The following is a 21,759-nucleotide window of genomic DNA, read 5'->3' as shown; positions in this document are numbered from 1 at the left end:
GAGATCCTTCAGTGCATTGAAGATTTCTTTTTAGTTCAAAGGAAATGGCAAAATTATTACCATTGATCGGATCCTTGTACTCATTTAAATTAAAATAAATTTTTTCCTACTGTGTTAAATTTGCATCTTATTATTCGGTCCCATCTTTCTAACAGTGGTAACTGAAATAATATATATATAGCTCTACAATAAAACTAATAATCTACGCATTGAAATCTGAAATCTCACCTAAAAGGAACAACATAAACGGAAACTGATGGTAAGTCACCTCTTTCTTTTTGGGGAGAATGAAACAGATTTGTTTTTAATTTCCCAAGAAATGTATTTATTACTAATACTAAAACATTCCTTGGAAATTTTAATACCCTGTTGGATATTTAAAGTTAAAGATGATTATAAACTGATGGACCAAGAGACAGATATAGAGAAAGTAAAGCAACAGGCAGACTGTCAAATTATAGTGGGGAGGGGAGGAATATCTGGGGGAGATAATAGATCAACCGAAGGACTTGCATACATGCATATAAGTACAACCAATGGACATAAAACTCTGGGGAGGGAGGGGATGTATGGGAGGGAGAGAGGGGGGCAAAAAAAAAAAATCAATAAAATATATTAATAAATAAATAAATAAAGGAATAAATAAAGTTAAAGATGAAACTGATAGTATCATCACCCTAACATAAATATGAAGTCTTATAAAATATGTACCTTTGGCTATATTATGAGAAATATGTTAAGAGAAATATTTCCAGTTATAGAGAATAACATACAATTCCAATACATAACTTAAAAAATGTAAGTAAAATTATTCAGAATGGAGGAAATATATGTAGTTGATGTTATTTAATCGTGGTCTTTCCAAATGAAAAGTAAGCAAAAGTGTAATTCTGTAATTAAACTACTTTCATCCAGACAGAGACAGGATAAACTATATCAATGCTCCAAAGATCAGATGAATCTTGAAGGGTAACAAGGAAAATCCAAGCTTCTGAAGATAGTGTCCAGCATGTTATCAACACAAATTGAAGTACAACAAATACATTCACTTAATTACATCAGAAGCAGCAGGTTGGAGGAAGACAGCAGACAGAAAGTGATCGTGCACATCAATACCTCATAGTAAAGAGTATTTACATTTCCCCCCTACTTTAAGAAACAGGAGGTGATGAGACACCCCTTATGATGTGCTTGTAAGAGGTGGCCATATATCTTTATTGAGCACAAGATAATATGTATCTGTCCTGACACATTAATAATTTTTTAGAAGTTTGGAAAAAAGTGCTATCACATAAGGTTCTAATAATTGGGAGCCAATAAACTAGTCCTCTCCCTAAAGTTGATAAGTTTAAACTTCCAATGGAGAAAACTTTTTTTTTAAGAGTTCAGAAAAATAACTCTTGATAAAAAATGTAAAGGCAAAAAGGCTGAGGAATTTAAGTTAAAGAGCCAGTAACCACACAACGTAATCAATACATCTTATTCATTTATATAAGCTATAAGCTATCCTTTGCATGCTAAAAGAATTTAAATGTTATTTTAAATAATTCATATCCCTTATATTAAAAAACACCAGTGGGTGATTTTAAGTGTTCGAAATTCTTAGGACTAGTCAAAATAAAACTTGTGGTCAAGCACAAATATCACAAAAACAAGAAAAAGTTGTGTCATTCAGTTAGAGCAGTTACATAAATGACTTCTCAAATATATAAACTTTTTGTTTTTAAATCACAAGACTCATTTCCAATGATAAGGATTAAATTCAAGTTCCTGCCTCATTACAGAACAGTGATTTAACTCTAAAGCCTTTACAAATTAAGGCTATTACAAAAACACCAATCTTCTGGTCTAGAAGACTAGCAATGGAGATTTTGATTCCTGGCTCTAGAATACAGCAAGTCCTTCCCCTTTGCCATATTTACAGTTTGTCAATTTTTTTAAAAAGCTATTATCTTTTCTGTAAAATGAATCACTATGCAGCAGTTCCATATTTCAAACAAAGAGCACAGACCTACTTGGAAAATGGCTCAATTCCATTATTTGTTCTTGTGCCATGTGTGGGTTTTTTTTTTGTTTGTTTTGTTTTGTTTTAAATTACGGTGCTTTCTTCAAAGAATTCATTTACCAATATCTAGTTTTTTGGCTAATATGGGTAAAGACCTCAATATTCATCCAGTTAGCTTAGAAAGTCACTTTGAAATGTCAAATGCATGTAATTATTAACATCAGAAGTCAAATAATCAGTCTTTCAGAAGAACAAAGGAAAACAATCATATTCTGGAAAATGGCACAAAAAATTGATCCCAGGAAGGCATTTAAGATACTTTAATTTCCCACCCTCTGTCCCACCTCCCCACCCCAGTGTCAAATCTTCAGAAAAGGCATACAATAAAAGTTGGGCATGAGAACAAATGGTAACACCATACCATACAATTTACAAGAAACTTTAGACTGAGACTTAACAAAACTGAAGATTAGCATTTATTTCAGAAGGCCACTGGCTACTTCCCAACATTATGAATGAACTGGTAAAAATCTTATCTTGTATATTTATTTTGAGCCTTAGTCACATGAAAAATGATGTTATGTGGGGGAAGACAAGAACAGGCAAAATGTAGAGTTATTATTGAATTATTAATATATCCACGTGAGATTTCCATTCAGTAGGAAATATATTTAAATACTTGAACTATCAAAAAGCAGGCAAAAATAAGCACCCATATTTTCTCATAATCGGTTTACTCCAATAAACAAATGTGAAGTATTTGGGCTAAAATTCACATATTTTTCTCTAATGTCACATAAGTCAGGAAAAAAAAAAAACTGATTGCAAAATGGGAATTAAAAAGTTATTAATGCTAGAATTTTTAATTAATTTTTAAGATTAGATAATAATCTCTAAATTCATTAATATATTTGATTTTTAAAGTCAAAACAGAAGGAAAAAATGACCAAAACACAGATGAAACCTATTCCTGAAGACCTGAAAGAAATTTTGTCAGATGAAATATATAAAACAGGATTTTCAAAGAACGTACTTTACTTACCAGAAAGAGTTACTATGGCCAAACTGTAGGTCTATCTTTACTACTACATGTGGCATTCTTACTTTATTAAGCCATTCATGGGTTTTTATATCAAACATTGTTTTTGGTATTACTTCTTAGTCATATAAATATAATTGGTATGATGTACAACTGTATGCTGACACATACATCAAATTTATTGCTTCAAGTCACCAACATATTTTAATGTACTCATAATCATCTTTATCATTTAAAAGGCTCATTTTATAAATATTAATTACTGAGAAGAAATATCAGTAAAACTTCCTATTTTTCTGTTCTTCAGGCATCTTAAAATTAGTTCATCAAATAAAATAAACTCTCCACATTTTAAACACTTTCAAAATGCTCTGTAATACTTAAAAGCTCTTACTACATTAATTCCAACAAATAAGGGTAAATTACTTTTACTGTATAAGGAAAGAAAAAAAGAGTTTAAATCAGTAAATCCCAATGAAAAGTAGTAATAGGGAGGTTATTCAATGGTGGGGCAAAGGTGGTATATGAGTGGATTCATCAGGATGAGAGAATGACTGAAAAGACAATTTGGTCAAAACAAAGTCACTACTTAGTGTAGATTCTGAGGAACAAACTAACATCCTCTGAAAATATAAAGCAGCATACACATTACTGTTTTACAAATATCCTTTTCCATACCCCAGTTGTTTTTAAAAAGTATCAAAATACACACTAAACATTACTGTTTTGGTTTTAAATCTAATTTTTTTATAAATTATGCAAAAAAGATTAAAGTTTTACCATTGTAACTATTTTGGAAAAGAAAATCTAACATGAAGAATATAAAACTAATCACAGAGTTGAGTTGTTTAAGAGTCTTAGCAAAACATTTAATAAAGAAGTCATATTCATATATTTAACTCAAACTGTGTTTATAAGTTTTTCTAAACAGAAATCTATAAAACACTGAAACAAAAAAACAAAAACAAAAATCACCCCATTGGTCAACAAAGCCAAAAGAGAAAATCACAACACTTATATATTTACAAAATGAACATGTAAAATAAGAATTTTTTTGTACAGGTGAACAATTACTACAAAATATAGAAATGAAATGCAGTAATTAACTAAATACTAGATGAAAATGTTAGTAAACTTAAATCACATACCTTTCTTTTCCTAGTTCTTGGTCTTTCTCAGCTTGAGCCTGTAACATAATTCCACATTTTAGTAGAGCCTATTCTACTGAACTTTAAATATTTAACCCATCAATGCAATGATTTCAATTCTTAAAATCTAAGCAAAAAAACAAAACAAAATAAAACAAAAACAAACCACTTAAAATATATTCAAGTAAATGTTAAATTTCAGTGACCACTTAACTATCAGGTTCTAGAACTTACTTTTATTAAGGTTAGGTTATTGAGAAAAACTAACAAATAGCAACTAATGATAAAAGTAAGTTTCCTTAGTGTTGACATAAATAGGAAATAAATTTTTAACTTTAAAAGCCTGGAAATACCACCTTTAGCTAAGAATAAAAACAATCAATCTCAAATATCAACATCTTCAATGTGCGAATGTTACTGAAAAAAACTTCTATTCATAAGGGAAATTAGTTGACTTGAAAAAGTCTGCTACTCAAAACACCTAGAAAAGTAGGACAAAATTTAACAATACTAATAATATTTAAACATGTCCGAACCACCAAGCAAGCAATGTTTGGGGCCCAAAATGGAAGCAGGAATTAAAATTCAGTGTCTACCTACCAATCACTGGGCTAGGCACTTAGGACATACTACACTGAGTAAACCAAACAAGCAAAAATATATGCCCTTTATTTTATTTCCTTTTAGTTAATTGAGTTTATTGGTGTGACACTTGTCAACAATAATATACAGGTTTCCAGTGCACAATTCTACAACATAAATTAAAAACTATTATTTAAAAACTCTGGGTGCAGGAATCATTTTAATCTCATAGTCTAATCCCTAGTTTAGGGCTTTCCTTCTTATACTAGAGGCCCGATGCATGATAATTCGTGCAAGAGGCTGGGCCTCCACCACCACAGCCCCTGATGCCAGGGCTTCATCCAAGAAGGACGTTTGGTCTAATTAGCGTATTATGCTTTTATTATTATAGAGAATTACAATATTTTGAAGTCTACCTGCCTCTACCATCCAATATGGCCAAGGCTAACTTATTAGTGATGTAGCTAAGATTTTTACAATTAAGCCAAATGGGATCTCCAATCTACTAAAATGTAAGAATAAGGTTATGAGTAAGGGTTCAGGAAGTAAAGTAGCAATGTAGGCAGAGGTTTTATGTAATTACTGAACTTAGTTGAACAAAGCAATAACTTTAAAATGCGCAAAAATAAATTTAAAAACGCAATGTTCTGTTGAGAAACAAGGACTAAAATTTCCAAATTTTTACCTGAAATAATCAGGTTAAACAACTCCTTCAATTTGTGCTTGATCAGTACCTATCATGATGCAATTACTTATAGGTGCTCTATTTAATTTGGTTTTAATATGAATTTTCATTTTCTTGAGCTACACAAGATTTTTGGCATATTTAACAAACAAAAAACATTCAGTCACCAAATATAAGCCCTATTGTTTACCCACTGCTACTGATATACATACAATGAAACTGTTAGAAAACATGAATTTGAATTTCAAATGTGGACTATTTATAGTATTCATACATGTATTATTAGTGCATAAGCCAAGAACCTGTAAAATCTTATTTCTTATACAAAAAAAAAAGTTTATAATAAATACAATTTAAATAAATAAATAAAATAGAAAAACTTCTTTATACCAGGGCAAAGCCAAAATGAACTCATAGTCTCTATATTCTGGAGATAACTATATCACACAAATGGAATCACTCTACACATATGTCCAAAATAAGTTTTATGCTAACTTCCAAAATTACCTCAATTTATTCTCAAATTTATACTGCTCCATAATATAAAAATTGGCAGTGATTGCAAAACAAATTTTCAAATGAAAGAATCTAAATGCAAAACCAGTTTGATTACTGGCCAAGAACATCATCCTTGAAATTACCTTCAGTGTATATCACCTGGCTTTGGGAGAATGACTTTATGCTTTCGTTATATTCTAAAAGCACAAAAGTTGATTAAAAAAAAAATCTTACCTCTAATGAGTCCAACTTTGGAGATAATGTACAGGTCAATATACAGTCACCTATGTTCTGTGGATTTTGTTTCAGAAAGTTGTACATTGACTGAGCAGATTCAGGACTATCTAACTGAAGAATTGCCTTTGGAGAAGATAAAGAAAGGGAAGAATAATTCCTAAAAACATTTAAAAAACAATTACCGTATCATCTAGCAGTTCCACTATTTGGTATATACCCAAAAGGATTGAAAGCAGGGATTTGAACAAATATTTGGACATTGATGTTCATTATTCACAACTAGAGGCACAAAATCCATGCATGGGTAGGGTCCCTGGGCCTGGCAGATGATCAGGGCTTTCCTTCCCTGGCTTCCCTGGCTTCCCTGGCTGCGGCCTTCCTTTGTTCGACCCCGCACCCTGGTGGTTAGCACACATCATAGCGAGCAATCGAATTCTCAGTCTCCCGGTTGAACTTCTGAGGGGACACTTTGCATATTAGCCATATATATATGAGGCCTGGTGCACAAAAGGTGACAGCAACCCAAGTGTTCATCCCCAGTGTGGCATATACAAACAATGAAATATTATTCAGCCTTAAAAAGAAAATTCTGATATATGATACAACACATATTGGGAGACATTATGCTAAGTGAAATAAGTTAATTACAAAAGAACAAATAATGTATGATTCCACTTATATGAGGTACCTAGTAAAATTCATAGAGACAGAAAGCAGAATGGTAGAATGGTGGCTGCCAGGGGCTAGGAAGAGTGAGAATGTGGAGTTACTCTTTAATGGAAAGATGGATAGTGGAGATGATTGCACAATATGCTAAATGCCACTGAACTAACATTTAAATATAGTTAGGTAGTAAATTTTATGTTATTTTACAATAAAATATTTTTTAATTTTTCAAAGTATGAATCTTTGTTTTTCCAGATTTCAAATACGTGATTTAAAAGGTAAAGTTAATCCTTATTTTAAAGTCAACAAAACAGTCCTTTAAATGTTGAAAAGTCAAGGCAAAATGAAAAGGAGTGTGGCTCAGTTGGTGAGAGCATTGTCCGAACACCTATTGGTTCAATTCTGAGTAAGATCCCTGATCAGGGTGTGTGCAGGAAGCTAATAAGAGAATTCAAATTATAAAACAAAAAGTTAACTAAGCAAAATAGTGGATGAGGAAGAACTGAGAATTAGAAATGTCTAAAGTAATTATTTAGAATTCCTTATGCCATCTGTCATCTCCCTTCCATCCTATATCACTATTTCTAAAGTAACAAACATGTTCTACCGTGTTTCCCCGAAAATAAGACCTACTTACAGGTTTCCTTCTGAGTGAACTATAAGGCATCCCCCCAAAAATAAGGACCCCCTAGGCTAAACATGAGAGATTTGGTCCCCTGATTCTGAAAGAAATGGAGTCACAAGAAATTCACCAGGAAATTCAAAAATTGGATTGTTATGATGATGTTCCAGAAGATGATGCCATGATTGTCACTGAATAAATGAGTAAATTCTTGATACTGTAGAATTCAGTTTGTCTGGTTTGTGTTGACAACTACCATACTACCGTACCGTATAATAAATTTTCTTTATTTTCAGTTAACAATAAATGTGTACCGTATTCTTCTTCATGGAAAAATAAGACATTCCCTGAAAATAAAACCTAGTGCATCTTTGGGAGCAAAAGTAATATAAGACACTGTCTTATTTTCGGGGAAACAGGGTATGTATCAGTTAGAAGCATGTTAGAGAAATAACTAGCTGTTGGTCAATTAGCTACTTTTTATAAAGCAAATATTTCCAACTTTCATATGAAACCGTAATTTTCTTGGTAATATAAGGTTGATCAAAATCTACTTTTAATGGATGTATTTGGATTAAACATTAAACAGAGGGCATAGCAAATGTAAAGAAGTTAATGTCTTTTAAGGGAAGAAGCCAAAGTATAGAAGTAAAGAATGATCATTTTATACTTTCCATATAACTAAACAGAGAGACCCAACTCTCTAGGTGTTTTATGGCTGGAAGGGACTTTAGAAAATACCTGGCAACAACCTTTCATTTTACAAATAAAATGTTTAAAACAACTTAGCCAGGGTATAAAGGTGGTTAAAGCTAGATGAACTCAAATCTAAAACTTCCCCATAAATTAATGCTCTTTGCACTATTATCTTTCATTTGTTTTATTTCCCCTTAAAACTAGGTTCTAGGAGAAAGATGATCTTCCTTTTTGTCACAGCCCAAAGAAAATACACTCCTCTACCATAATTCTGCTATGAGGCTGAGCAATGCTTATATGTGCTTCAGTTCAGAAGCTGAATTAAAAGTTGCAGACCATAATAATACAGGATTTCGTTTTATATTCTTTAGAGCACATACAAATAAAAATAGAAGGGACTTAGTTACCTTGTTTTTATTACTCAAGAATATATGGTGATCCACTTTTCCAAACTGAAGTCCAACACAAAGTACACACTGAAGTCCATCTTCTGGCAAGTTATTAAGATGTATAAATCGATGGTATATTTTTTCTATGTTGGCCTGTAATTTTTTTTTTTTTAGAGAGAGCATAGGAAAAGAAAGTCACAGCTGAAATATCAAATGTATAACATAGATTAAAAGCATTTAATTTTAAAATTAGTGCTAAGGTTTCCTTTAATTTCTAGCATGTGAACAAAAACAACCAAGGCTTCTATCAATTAAACAAGTCTAGGAAAGCACTTAATGCAAAACTCACCTCTGGATTATTTTCTTTAATCAAGGCTGTAAATATAGCTTCCTAGGAAAGCAAAATGGAACAAGGTTGAAGATGTACATCATTCCTCATTCATATTTTTAATTAGTCAAGATTTATAATAAAATAGCATTTATGAATAATCATTAAGCACTGTTTCATAAAATGAATTCAGCAAAAGTTCTGCTACTTCCACATCTTTCCTTCTTCTTAAACAAGTTATGAAAGTTGCACCCTACCCATAAACCTAACTTATCCTATTTCCCTAAGTAGTACATTAAAAAGTAATACGGTTGGCCAAAACCGGTTTGGCTCAGCAGTAGAGTGTCGGTCTGAAAGGTCACAGGTTCGATTCCGGTCAAGGGCATGTACATTGGTTGCGGGCACATCCCCAGTAAGGGTGTGCAAGAGGCAGCTGGTTGATGATTCTCTCTCATGGACGTTTCTAGCTTTCTCTCTCTCTCCCTTCGTCTCTGTAAAAAATCAATAAAATATATTTTTTTAAATTAATAAGGTTGTATCATTTAGGGGAAGACATTCAAATTCACAGATAAGGAATAAGGTATTTAATTTAGTAGGTAGTAAGAGATTCAAGTTATAAAACAAGAAGTTAACCAAGCAAAGTAGGGGATGAGGAAGAACAAAGATGTAGGCTAGTAAAAAAAAAAAACCACACACAGAATACTAAGTGTATAGCAATTTGGTGCTAATTATAAAGAAGCCAAGAGTGGTGTGCGTGAGACAAGAAGGTCAAGCTAATTGAAGGCTTACATGTATAAGAAGGGAATTTTATTTTATGATACTATGGTTCTTAATACTAGGAACAGGTATAAAACAATCCCAGTAATGGCACCACATTAAGTGATTCTCTATAGAAGGCTTTTTCAAAATTAGATGCATTTCTACCTTGCTCTAGAGATTCTAACATTTATTAGGAGTTGGCCACACAGAAACAACGAAGAGTTTCTAAATCAGTTAAATTTGAACAGATTTGAATTTTATGTCAGTCTCGGGACTTTGTGGAGAAAGATTTTCAGGAAATCAAAATGGAGGTAGAGCTAGGTTCAGAGTTGTGTTCCATAACCAGCCAGGCATATCCAAGAGGAAAACCAACCGATTAGTGTTTCTCACTCTTATTTAGTAGATAGTAAGAGATAAAGATATTTCTCACTCTTCCCCCTCTCTCTTCCTCTTTGTAGAAGCAATGAAAAACATTTCCTTGGGTGAGAATTTTTTTAAAAAACGTTGGGCCTAGCAGGATTGGCATTTTGGATAGAGTATCAGCCTACTGACTGAAAGATCCTGGATTGCAGGCTCGATTCCCAGCCCAGCTTGTGTGCGGGAGGCAACCAGTCAATGTGTCCCTCTCACAATGATGTTTCTTTGTCTCTTCTCCTACCTTCCACTTTGTAAAAATCAATGGAAAAATATCCTCCAATGAGGATTAACAACAACAACAAATGAAGGTAAAGGATACAAAGAGCGACTTTACTAGAAGGCTTTAAGAAGTGAAGCAATGTGAAATGGCGAATCCAACAAACAGGGAACAAACTCCAGAAATATTTAGAATTTAAGAGACAAGACTTAGTGACAAATGGTTTATAAGTAATGAGGGGGGGAAAAACCTGAAGATAACCTCTTGGTTTTTATGATAGATAATGGCAGAAATGAGGATCCAAACAGTGGTACAAACAATACTCTACAAACAATAGTTCACCTTCCCCCCAATCGAACATACAAGAGGAATAGTTATTTGCTCAAAATGAAAGTAACTCTAAAATAGTGAGATAGCAGGCACTGGAGGGACAGAAAGAATCATTCTAACCGTCTGAGAGAAAATGTTAACTGAAGAAGAAAACTAAAATATATAACAGACTACAATAAATTTAATTAAAATGATAGTATTATTTACCTCATCTTTTACACTCATGTTTTCAGGAGCCATACTTATTGAGAGTTGATTTCCATCCATTGATATTGGGAAGCAGGTATAAAATTTCATCATAGAATCTGCAGATTTTCTATTTATTTCTATGATTGCCTTTTAAAACAAATTACAAGAATGGAAAAAAGTCTTATTTAAGTTACTTCTTCTTGAAAATATTTAATACATAAGGAATCAAATAAATTGAAAAAACTTAGTAAATATTTTGAAGATAAAAAAATGCATTCAGAAACATGAGGCCAATAAATTCAGTATACTACAACCATAAGCAAGAAATAATAAATAACTGAACTCACAATATTAAAGAAAAAAACAAATAACATTCTAGTAAATGACATTAAGAAAAACCTTATTTATCACTTATTTTAAAAATTCTTTACCTTAAAACAACTTAATTATTTTGAGGTACTACTTTTAAACCTTTTCTTTATGAACTTAATGTTTTTCAAAATGTGCTTGAAGAGAACAACAGCTGTTATCAACACTTACCTTTTTATGAGAGGATAAAATCAAAATATCCTTTGTATCACCAAATGGTTTTACGAGGCTGTAAACTTCTTCTACAGAAAATCCTTTATTTGGCAAATTAGAAATAAGTACCACACACATTTCCTCTGTTTCCTTCAAAACAAATTTAAGAACTGACATTAAAAAAATTTTAGCTGCTTTTATATTTACCTAAGCTTACACTGCAGATAATGTTATGTTAGTATTTAAGTTGCATTTAATATTAAACTTGACCAATTCTGAAAGTTGGTCTGAACTTCAAATTAAAATCAAATTTCCTATCTTCAAGTATATAGAATAATTTCAGCCATACCACCTGTCATCTAATCAACATCTTTAATTCTTTCTCTCAATAATGGTTTAAAAACATGAGTTTGTCTCTGACTACAATTTCTCCCTTTTAACTACATATCCTTTTATCTTACTGAATAAAATAATCATTTTTAGACAATATGAAAAGGCTTACCTGGTATTTTAGCATCCTTAACCATAACCCAATCTCCACTACAAAGTAAATACTTTCTGCATTCTCTTCTATCAAATCTATTTATTATTGAAGATGACCCATCAATGCCAATATTTCCTTTAGTAAATGTTGCGGAAATCCCCAAAGATTTACAACAGTGAATTTGCCAACTTTTGACTTTTCTTTTGAAAAAATGGTGGGAAGTTATAATTTTCATAAACAAGTTGAGAATTATTTTAACTAGTATGTCAACTGTGTTCATAAATGGTTTCTCTCAAAGTGGTTTAAGTAAATTTAACCCTTTGCACTCTGAACCATTCTAGACATTGGCTACCAGCTACTCGACGCTAACTGTGGAAACGTGCGTTGAATTAACTCAATTCCCCGTAATCACTAATAAACTGCAATGTCCCCTGAGAGGGGACATCCGAGTGATATGCTAGAATTCCAATGTCCCCTGAGAGGGGATAGTGGAGTGCAAAGGGTTAAAATACTCTATTAGTGCTTTAAAATATTCTTCCCAAAACAAAATAGGAAGACATAATACTTCCTACTTGGAAAATGGGTCTATCAGTCAAAAGTAAACTTATGCTGAGCACCTGAATGATCGCAAAATTTTAACCAATATAAATTAATGAAATTTTAATATATTCATAATACCAGATATAACTACCAGAAAACAATTAATGACGACTTTATGCACTTCAAATAAAACTGGAAACCCCACTTGCTCCTCTAAAAACAAAACAAATTGTTATCCTATCTAATAAAAGAGTAATATGCAGATTGACCATCACTCCAACACACAAGATAGCTGCCCCCATGTGGTCAAAAATGGCTGCAGGAAGTGGACACAAGATGGCCACCACAAGATGGCCAGCAGGAAAAGGCAGTTGGAAGGGACCAGGCCTTCAGGGGAGGGCAGTTAGGGGCAAACAGGCTGGCAGGGGAGCAGTTAGGCATCAATCAGGCTGGCATGGGAGTGATCAAGCTGGCAGGAAAAAGTGGTTAGTGGCAATTGGGAAGGCAGGCAGGTGAGGAGTTGGAAGCCAGCAGTCCTAGATTGTGAGAGGGATGTCCGACTGCACGTTTAGGCCTGATCCTACAGGGATCGGGTCTAAACTGGCAGTCAGAGATCCCTCAAGGGGGTCCCAGATTAGAGAGGGTGCAGGCTGGCCTGAGGGACAACCCTACCCCCTGCACGAATTTTTTGCACTGGGCCTCTAGTTCTAAATAAAACATATCACCCTGGCTGGTGTGCTTAGTGGTTACATCATCAGCCTGAGCATTAAAGGGTCTCTGGTTCCATTCCTGGTCAAGGGCAGTAACTGGATTTGCCGGTTCATTCTGGCCCAGTCCACCCAATCTGGGCTCATGTGGGAGGCACCCATTCTCTTGTATAGATGTCTCTCTCTCCCCATCTCCCATCCCCTTCTGTTCTCTCTAAAAATCAATGGAAAAAATATCCTTGGGTGAGAATTAACAAAAAAATAATAAATATATGTATATTTATTGATATTCTGTTCCTAAATTTTTAGAACTTAATCTGCAGCTCAAGCTATTGAACTCAACCTATATTTTAAAAGTTTTTCTTTTTCTTTTTATAAAGTGGGGTTTTTTCACCATGTCAAATGATGCACATTTTTTTGTTGTTGTTAATCGTCACCCTAGGATATTTTTCCATTGACTTTTAGAGAGTGAAAGGGAGAGGGAGACACAGAGACAAAGACACATTGAGGTGAGAAAGAGATATCGATTGGTTGTCTCCCACACGAACCCGACCAGGGCCGGGATTAAGCCTGCAACCAAGGTATGTGCCCTTGACTGGAATTGAACCCATAACCTTTTAGTCCAAGGGCCAGCATTCTATCCACTGAGCCAAACGGGCTGGGGTTCTTGTACATTTTTATGTCGATTTATAGTAAAAGAAAATATACTGTGTCAAAATTTCATAAACTTTAATAAAGGTGAAAGATAAAAAAGTGAAATATGAAAACTGACCTTGTTATTAACTGTTTCATTTTCTGTGACCACCAAAGCAGCGTCTTAAAATAAAAAATAAAATAAGAATTCATACAGCTGTATTTCATTTATTAAGATCCTAAAATGTACACATAATAACTACCTGAAAATGTATAAAACTGACAAAAGAGGAAAGAATTTAAGTAGGAAGTAACTATAGAAGTAACAATGGGTTTTAAATAATACATTTAGTTTTATCCCAAGAACAAAATTTCAGAATAATCAAGAGACAGGGTGCAGAGCTGAATCCTAATAGTCTTAATTTCACTAAGATTATGACTGTGGTATTTAAAAGTATACATATATATACATCACATAAAATTAAACGCTTTATTTTATTAAAATTTAAATTTTTCTATCTCTAACGTAAGAGAACAAAATAAAATTTCAATTGGCCTACCTGAAGTAGTTTCTTTAGCACTATTTTCAGAGGCTTTGACTTCCATACTGCTCTTTATTTCAGAGTTTTCTGCATGAAACAATCTGCTTTAATAGTCTAGAAAAACACACTAATGAATCTAAACAGAAACTTAAGCTAGATTTATTTTGTCACTTCAACTCTCTTTAGAATGGCATGGTTTAAGTCAAAGCTAACACAAGTTTCTCTATGAAAACAAAACAATCCCTTTAATGATTTTTAAGCAATAATTTCAAAATATACCTTGAATGTACACCTAGAGGATCTAAAGAAAACATAAAAAGACAGCATTTCAAAGTTACCTTGTACAGTCAGAGGTTTATTGGCATCTTTGTTTTTGACAATGCCAGCCTTTTTTACTTCTAGAGACTTCTTTCCACTGGATTTTGCTGTAAAAAGCAAAATTGGACCATTACTCTAAGGGTCTGTTGGTTATTTAGTACGTTTCACACTAATATATTAGTAAGCAAGTAGTGCACCTTACGTATGAAAAGCAGTTATTTTCTACATATTTTCTTCCATTTATTTATTTTTTATTCTCTCCTTTCCATTTATTTTCAATACCTGTTTACCAATAAGATTTAAAGCAAATGTAAACTGAGATACAATTTTTGTTGATGGCCATTAATGAGCCACAAATTTAACCCTCAGATGACAGAAGCACATTATAATCACACTCACACAAACCATATTTTATAACTTCTACAAGGTTCTTTACATTAGTCTATTTGGAAAAATAGTAATACTAAACAGAGCATGTAAAACATTGTTTATTTAAAACTAGATGCCCAGTGCACGAAATTTGTGCACTTGAGGGGAGGGTGTCCCTTAGCCAGGCCTGCTTGGGGCAAAGACTAAGTCGGACATCCTTAGCACTGCTGCGGAGGTGGGCGAGGCTCCTGCCACCTCTGCTGGGCTGGCCAGCCGTGAGCCTGGCTTCTGGTGCACTGACAACCAGGAGGCAGCTCCTGCACTGAGCATCTTCCCACTGGTCAGTGCACATCATAGTGACTGGTTGTTCCTCCATTCAATTTGCATATTATATTATTATATAGGGTAGTGCTCCATTTCTTTATAAAGGAAATACATTTTTTACATAGAAAGAAAAAAAAATTTTCACAGTAATAAACATCAGAAGTGTATAAGCCAGGGAAAGTAATATGAAGTGATAGCTTAAAAAAAAATAATAAAGTAAACAAAGACCGAACAATTTGTAGGGGGGAAGTGACAGAGCAGCCTGTAATTATAAGGCAAAATAGGCTCATATTTGTCCATATGGAAAATAATACAATACTTAATAAATAATAATACAGACACGACACATGAAATTTTTACCATGTATAGCTGTCAAAATATTTCAATACAAAATATGCCAATGGTAGAAAATGTCACAGACCAAAGTACCAAAAATTTAAAGTCCTCACCACTAGACCACCAACACATTGCAAAAACAAACATACTTAATAACACCTCTCCCTCCCAACAGTCTTACCTGTTTTGATTGAAGCTTTACTACCTTTAGCAGCTACAGTTACCACAGATTTTACAGAACCTGCTGATTTCCCTAAATCAGAAAAAGTTGAGGTCAAAACTGGTTAATTTTTAACCAATAGCAACAGTCCCCCAAAAAACTCACAAAGAACGAATATAAGAGCAACAGGATATGTTTTATCCAAAAGATAAAATACTATCACCTATTGGCACATGGCCTTATTTATTTATTTAGCCTCACCTGAAGATACTTTGTTTTTTATTTATTTTTTAGAGAGCAAGAGAGAGAGGGAAAGGGAGAAAGAAAGGGAGAAGGAAAGGGCGGGCAGAGTGATGGGGAAACAGAGAAACAGTGATGTGGAAAAAACATCAATCACCTGCCTCTCTCAGGCAGGCCCCCACCATGGACTGAACCTGCCATCTAGGTATGTGCCCTGACCAGGAATCAAACCAGCACCTTTTGGAGTACAATGCTCCAAACAACTGAGCCATCAGGCCAGGGCAACACAGGCCATTTTTAAAAATACAGCAAAGATAATAATGTCTTCAAGAAAAGCATCACTGAACCAAAAATTCAGGAACATAAAAATGGCATTCAGGCAAGTTAAACAATCTCTGAATGTGTGGATTAACTTGAAGCAAAATTACTAACTGCAAGGATATAAAAGTAGCCCATGTAGTATGTATATATGTATGTATGTATTTGTGTCTGTCTGTCTGTCTCTTGTTAATCCTGTTGCTCTTATAATCATTTAGGATATTTTTCAGTTGACTATTTTGGTATTTACATTGCTCTGATCTTTCTTTTTACATTTCCATTTATCACTGCTGCTTCTTTTTCTTTTCTTTTTCTTAAATATATTGTATTTTGTTGATTTTTTACAGAGAGGAAGGGAGAGGGATAGAGAGTTAGAAATATCGGAGAGAAACATCGACCAGCTGCCTCCTGCACAACCCCCACCAAGGATGTGCCCTCAACCAAGATACATGCCCTTGACCGGAATCAAACCTGGGATCTTTCAGTCTGCAGGCCAACGCTCTATCCACTGAGCCAAACCGGTTTCAGCTGCTGCTTATTTTTCAAGATGATGTTTATAAAGACTATGATTATCAAAGTGTCAATAAAAAGATCACCACAAAACCCTTTCCATTCAGAAAACAAAAGGAAATTTAGCTTTGAAAATTAGGATTGGTAACAACTAGCATGGTAGTATGAGGGAAAAGTCAGTCGAATTCCAACTTAAGTTGTGAAGACTTGGGGGCATTAATTGGTTTCTGTGCACGTTTTCCCATTTATAAATAAGGATGGTAACTGCCACAATTATCTAGGAGCCGTGTGAGAATATGATCATGCTTAGAAAAGTTATATAAAGGAAAAGTATTGACATCCACAACAACCAAATGAAAATAGTTTATAAATTTGCCCTTATATCCAAAGACAGACCTAATCTTTGCTCAAAAATAATAATAATCCTTATGAATTGTCACTTGTCAATAAAAATATTGTCACACTGCAGTAACCTGAGTACTAATGAGCCCTTAAATTATTTTTCACTTATCTCTATGTTATTACCACAAGTCAATTCACTTTACTACTTTTAAAGGGGACCAGAATGTAAGAAAAATATCTAAAATAAATTTCCAATAGTTGGAAGGAGCTTTAGCATCCACTCACCTAAATCCCCACCAGTGACTCACATATACTTACTATCAAAGCAATATCAAGCTGTTTGCTAAATTAATGCATCTTCAAAACAAGTTTTCTGGATCCCTGTCATCCTCAGGTTATTGCTTCTAAGCAACTATTATATGAACATTCTGGCTCAGCCACTAACAATGATATTTGCCAATTCAACACTGCTTCCTTTCCTTTCTACCATTATAGGGAAGAATTTAATGCACAGACCTCTATCCACTTAATTAACTGGATAACTATCCATTAACAAAATAACAATCCATTATTTTGCAGAAATGGGATAGAAAATGCAAGGGAAAATAAAAGAATTTAAAATTACTTTATAACCCATCATAGCCCATAAAAATTGCAAAGAGAACAAAATTTGCAGTAAATTCATCTGCATTACTTTTTATAAAATAAACAGAAGACATAAATAAAAGAGAAAGAGGAAATTATCTCTGATAACCATTATGAGAAATAGTTTTCTAGTCAAATGATCTTATTTTTATAATTATCGGAAGGGAAGACCATTATCTACTAATCTTTCTTAAAAATTTCTAGATGAGTATAAATTTCAAAGATTAGTACACATTCAGCACATACCATTTCACATGAAATCCAACACTACTGCTACATACTTCTTAAATGACTTAAAGTTTACTAATATGTCTAAATTTAAATAAAAAAACATACCTGAAGATTTATTCCCTTTGCCTACAGATGTCTTAGCTTGTCCAGTTTTGGCTAAAATAACAACAAAAAATATATCAATAACACATTACAAATAATAACATTTAGATTTAGGAAAAACATAACCTGGCAATGATTTTGAAAAACACTTTTTCAAATTTTTATGCCTCTTAACTTACAATGCACTGGTTGGTCACTATTATATTTTAGAGTATTTATGTAATTCATAAAAGTAATGAGTATTCCTTCTTTCGTTGCCAATTTTAATCAAAAACTTCTATTGTTTCATTATTAAGAATATGCTGGCTTCTGACTTGATATGTGTGTATATGTTTATGTATATGAATAAAAGTATAAATACACACATACACTATATATTAAGAAGGTAGTTATCTACTTTAAGAACTTTATTCAATTTGAATGATATGAATGTTAAATTTTACTAAATTTTTTTTAAAAAAATATATTTTATTGATTTTTCACAGAGAGGAAGAGAGAGGGATAGAGAGTTAGAAACATCGATGAGAGAGAATCATCGATCAGCTGCCTCTTGCACACCCCCTACTGGGGATGCCCCCGCAACCAAGGTACATGCCCTTGACCGGAATCGAACCTGGGACCTTTCAGTTCCCAGGCCGACGCTCTATCCACTGAGCCAAACCGGTCCCGGCCTAAATATTTTTTTGTAGCATTTATCTTTCTCTAAAACGGTAAAATGAACTAACAGATTGCCTAATTTTGAATCATCTTTATATTTCTGATATGAGCCCCTCTTGGACACAATGTAGTATTTCTTTAATGTGTTCAAAATACTATGTGCTAATATTTTACTTAAAATGTTATCAATATATTCATAAGTAAAGTTATTCTACATGGAATTTCAAGAAATAACTGGGAGAGATCCCATAAACCTTCACCCAGTTTCACCTAATGGTAATATTTTGTCTAACTATAAATATCACAAATAAGAAACTGACATTGATACAATCTACTATTATTCAAATTTCCCCTCTTTTACATGCAGTAATTAATGTGTATTTAGTTTTATGAAACTTTATCATAGCGTGTAGATTACTGTGACCAGTAGTCAAGATACAGAACAGTTTCATCACAAGGATCTTTCCTACTACTCCTTTAACAACAGCCACTCCTTCCCTCCCCTCAAACCTTTGACAAAAACTTAATTGTTGTTCTCTATGTTAATTTTATAATATTAACATTATAATATTAATGGATCAAATTTAAAAACTTCCAACATGAATCTTCAAGGCATTCTATAAAGTGATTCCTTAATTCTGTTACCTTTGTTATGTCATCTCCCTAACTGAAGCATCTTCTGCCTCTGTATGTCATCTGTTTACACATTCACATTTAAAACTTTAGTCAAAATTTACTGCCCTCGGGAAGCCATCCAGAGTCACCTTCACTAACTTCCAATTACTTCAGTATATTATCCAACAAAACATTATGGACAAATGAGATACTCTATGAAACCTAATTTTCCAATCACCTGAATATCAGTTTTCAGAAAACTAATTAATCTATTCTGAATAGAAATCCGAACACTCTATACATCTGCCTTTCCAAAAGAGAGCAATTTAACATTCTGAATATATTTTATGTCTACTTCATTTTAGCTTTTGTGTCTTATCCTTTTCTACCAAGGTGTTTATTCTCCTTAGACTCAAGTATATATTTTAGCAATAAATTTTGTCTCCACCTTTTCAATCCTAAATGGAATAAGAAAAAGATGTATAGATCTAGTTTATTAAAATTATATGAACAATTTATGTAGCTAAATTCATAAAAAAGGCCTGAAGTTGTAAAGAAACAACTTTTACCATGTGAATAAAATATTTATTTCCATTTTGTCTTTTTTGTTTTACTTTCAAAAACAAAGAGGAACAGACAATCAATCTTAGCAAACTTTGTTTTGTCTTGTGGGTTTATCGGGAGCAGATAAAGAGAGGCAAAAGGTAAACAGCTATTCACTACAGAACTGTGATAGGTACTTCAGAAGAGGTCCCTTAACTATCCGGTCTAGTAATAATTAATGTCGTTTTTAAACATTCGTTTAAAATCTTGCTTGGCGTTGACTTGTATTGACATAACCTTCAAACACGTGGTATCTACAGAACGTGTGAAGTGCAATTAACAAGTTTTGCTTGAAAAAGTTTGTGCTTGGTTTGGTTTTTGTTGCAAAACTAGGGCTAAGAAGATGGCGGATGAAGAGCATATTCGGCACTGCATGCTTTACGAGTTCCAATTAGGAAGAAAAGCAAGTGAGGCTGCAAAAAACATCTGTAGTGCTCTTGGTCAAGATGCAGTTAGCGCCAGAAAATGCCAGCGTTGGTTTGAGAAATTTCGCGAGGGAAATTTTTCGTTAGATGACAAGAGTGGTCGAGGCCGTGTGTCCAATTTTGATCAAGAAGCTCTTCAAGCTCTTTTGGTGCAAAATCCTCAAATTACCCAACAAGAGCTTGCGACAACTTTAAATTGTTCACAAAAAACAATTTCCAATCAATTGCGTGCACTTGGCAAAGTCCAAAGTTTGGAAAATGGGTTCCTCATGAGTTGACAGACAACAACCGTAATCAAAGAGTCACAATTTGCAGTTTGCTCCTCTCTCGTCAAAACCGTTTGCTGTTTTTAGAGCAAATTGTTACCGGAGATGAAGAATGGGTGCTGTATGTTAATTTGAAAAGGCGGCCTCAATGGTTGGACAAAAATGAGGCTCCGCAGCCCACGCCAAAACCTGACTTGCATGCGAAAAAAGTGATGTTGTGTGTTTGGTGGAATTTTAAAGGAATTCTTCATTATGAACTTTTACCATCTAACCAAACCATTACAAGTGCAGTGTATAGTGCCCAATTGGAAAGGTTAGCCCAAGCTTTAAGAGAAAAAGAACCCGCGCTGATTAATCGGAAGGGCGTAATTCTTCACCACGATAACGCACGACCGCATACTGCAAGAATCACTGCTGAAAAACTGCGCCAGTTGGAATGGGAAGTTCTCCCTCAACCTGCATATTCTCCTGATATTGCCCCTTCCGATTACCATTTGTTTCGTTCTTTGCAAAACTTTCTTCTTGGAATAAAATTTAATAATGAAGAATGCCTCAAAAATGCATTGACCGAATTTTTTGCATCAAAATCACAAGAATTTTACAACAGAGGGATTAAAATGCTTCCTGAGCCTTGGGCACAAGTAGTAGAAAACAACGGCAACTATACTGTTGATTAAATTTTGTTGTATTGTTTAAATAAATTCGATTTAAAAAAGTATTAGAAAACGACATTAATTATTACTAGGCCTAATACATAGTAAATAGCCTAATACAGGAGCCAATTTGGGTCCCTACCACTAAGGCACGATAAGTAATGTTTTCCTATCATCATCTTACAAGACATTTCTAGTAAAATGACAAAATACACATATTTGGAGAAGGAGTATTAAAAATAACAACTTACTAGCAGAAGCTGATGTCCCAACTTCAGCAGCTTTGGAAGTATCTGTATCTTTTCTATTTAAAAAAAGAAAATTCTAAGTTCTAAAACTTCTAAACTTGTAATTTAAATCTAAAAAAGCTTAAAATAATTAAATTTGAACACTGTCCCATTAAACTAGAG

The 21,759-nt window shown here is 33.5% G+C and overlaps 1 protein-coding gene across 9 annotated transcripts in view; it reads right to left on the bottom strand.

Annotated features, from left to right (window-relative positions):
- LOC311631257 (zinc finger protein 638-like) overlaps window positions 1-21,759 on the bottom strand; it is a 91,615-nt gene that overhangs the window by 11,318 nt on the left and 58,538 nt on the right. For all 9 annotated transcript variants that reach the window (XM_084901166.1, XM_084901167.1, XM_084901168.1 and 6 more), the window contains 12 exons: window positions 21,601-21,653; window positions 18,134-18,184; window positions 15,764-15,835; window positions 14,574-14,660; window positions 14,254-14,322; window positions 13,833-13,876; window positions 11,348-11,479; window positions 10,826-10,954; window positions 8,917-8,958; window positions 8,586-8,720; window positions 6,192-6,317; window positions 4,193-4,230 (listed from right to left, as the gene is read on the bottom strand). In XM_084901166.1, the coding sequence (XP_084757292.1) occupies window positions 4,193-4,230; window positions 6,192-6,317; window positions 8,586-8,720; window positions 8,917-8,958; window positions 10,826-10,954; window positions 11,348-11,479; window positions 13,833-13,876; window positions 14,254-14,322; window positions 14,574-14,660; window positions 15,764-15,835; window positions 18,134-18,184; window positions 21,601-21,653 (978 nt within the window). The remainder of the gene's footprint in view (window positions 1-4,192; window positions 4,231-6,191; window positions 6,318-8,585; window positions 8,721-8,916; window positions 8,959-10,825; window positions 10,955-11,347; window positions 11,480-13,832; window positions 13,877-14,253; window positions 14,323-14,573; window positions 14,661-15,763; window positions 15,836-18,133; window positions 18,185-21,600; window positions 21,654-21,759) is intronic.

The sequence above is a fragment of the Pipistrellus hanaki genome (assembly GCF_964339955.1).
Source record: "Pipistrellus hanaki genome assembly, chromosome: 12".
NCBI classification, from domain to species: Eukaryota; Metazoa; Chordata; class Mammalia; order Chiroptera; family Vespertilionidae; genus Pipistrellus; species Pipistrellus hanaki.
Note: the sequence above shows the minus strand (reverse complement) of the source record. Positions and strands in the feature narration are given on the sequence as shown.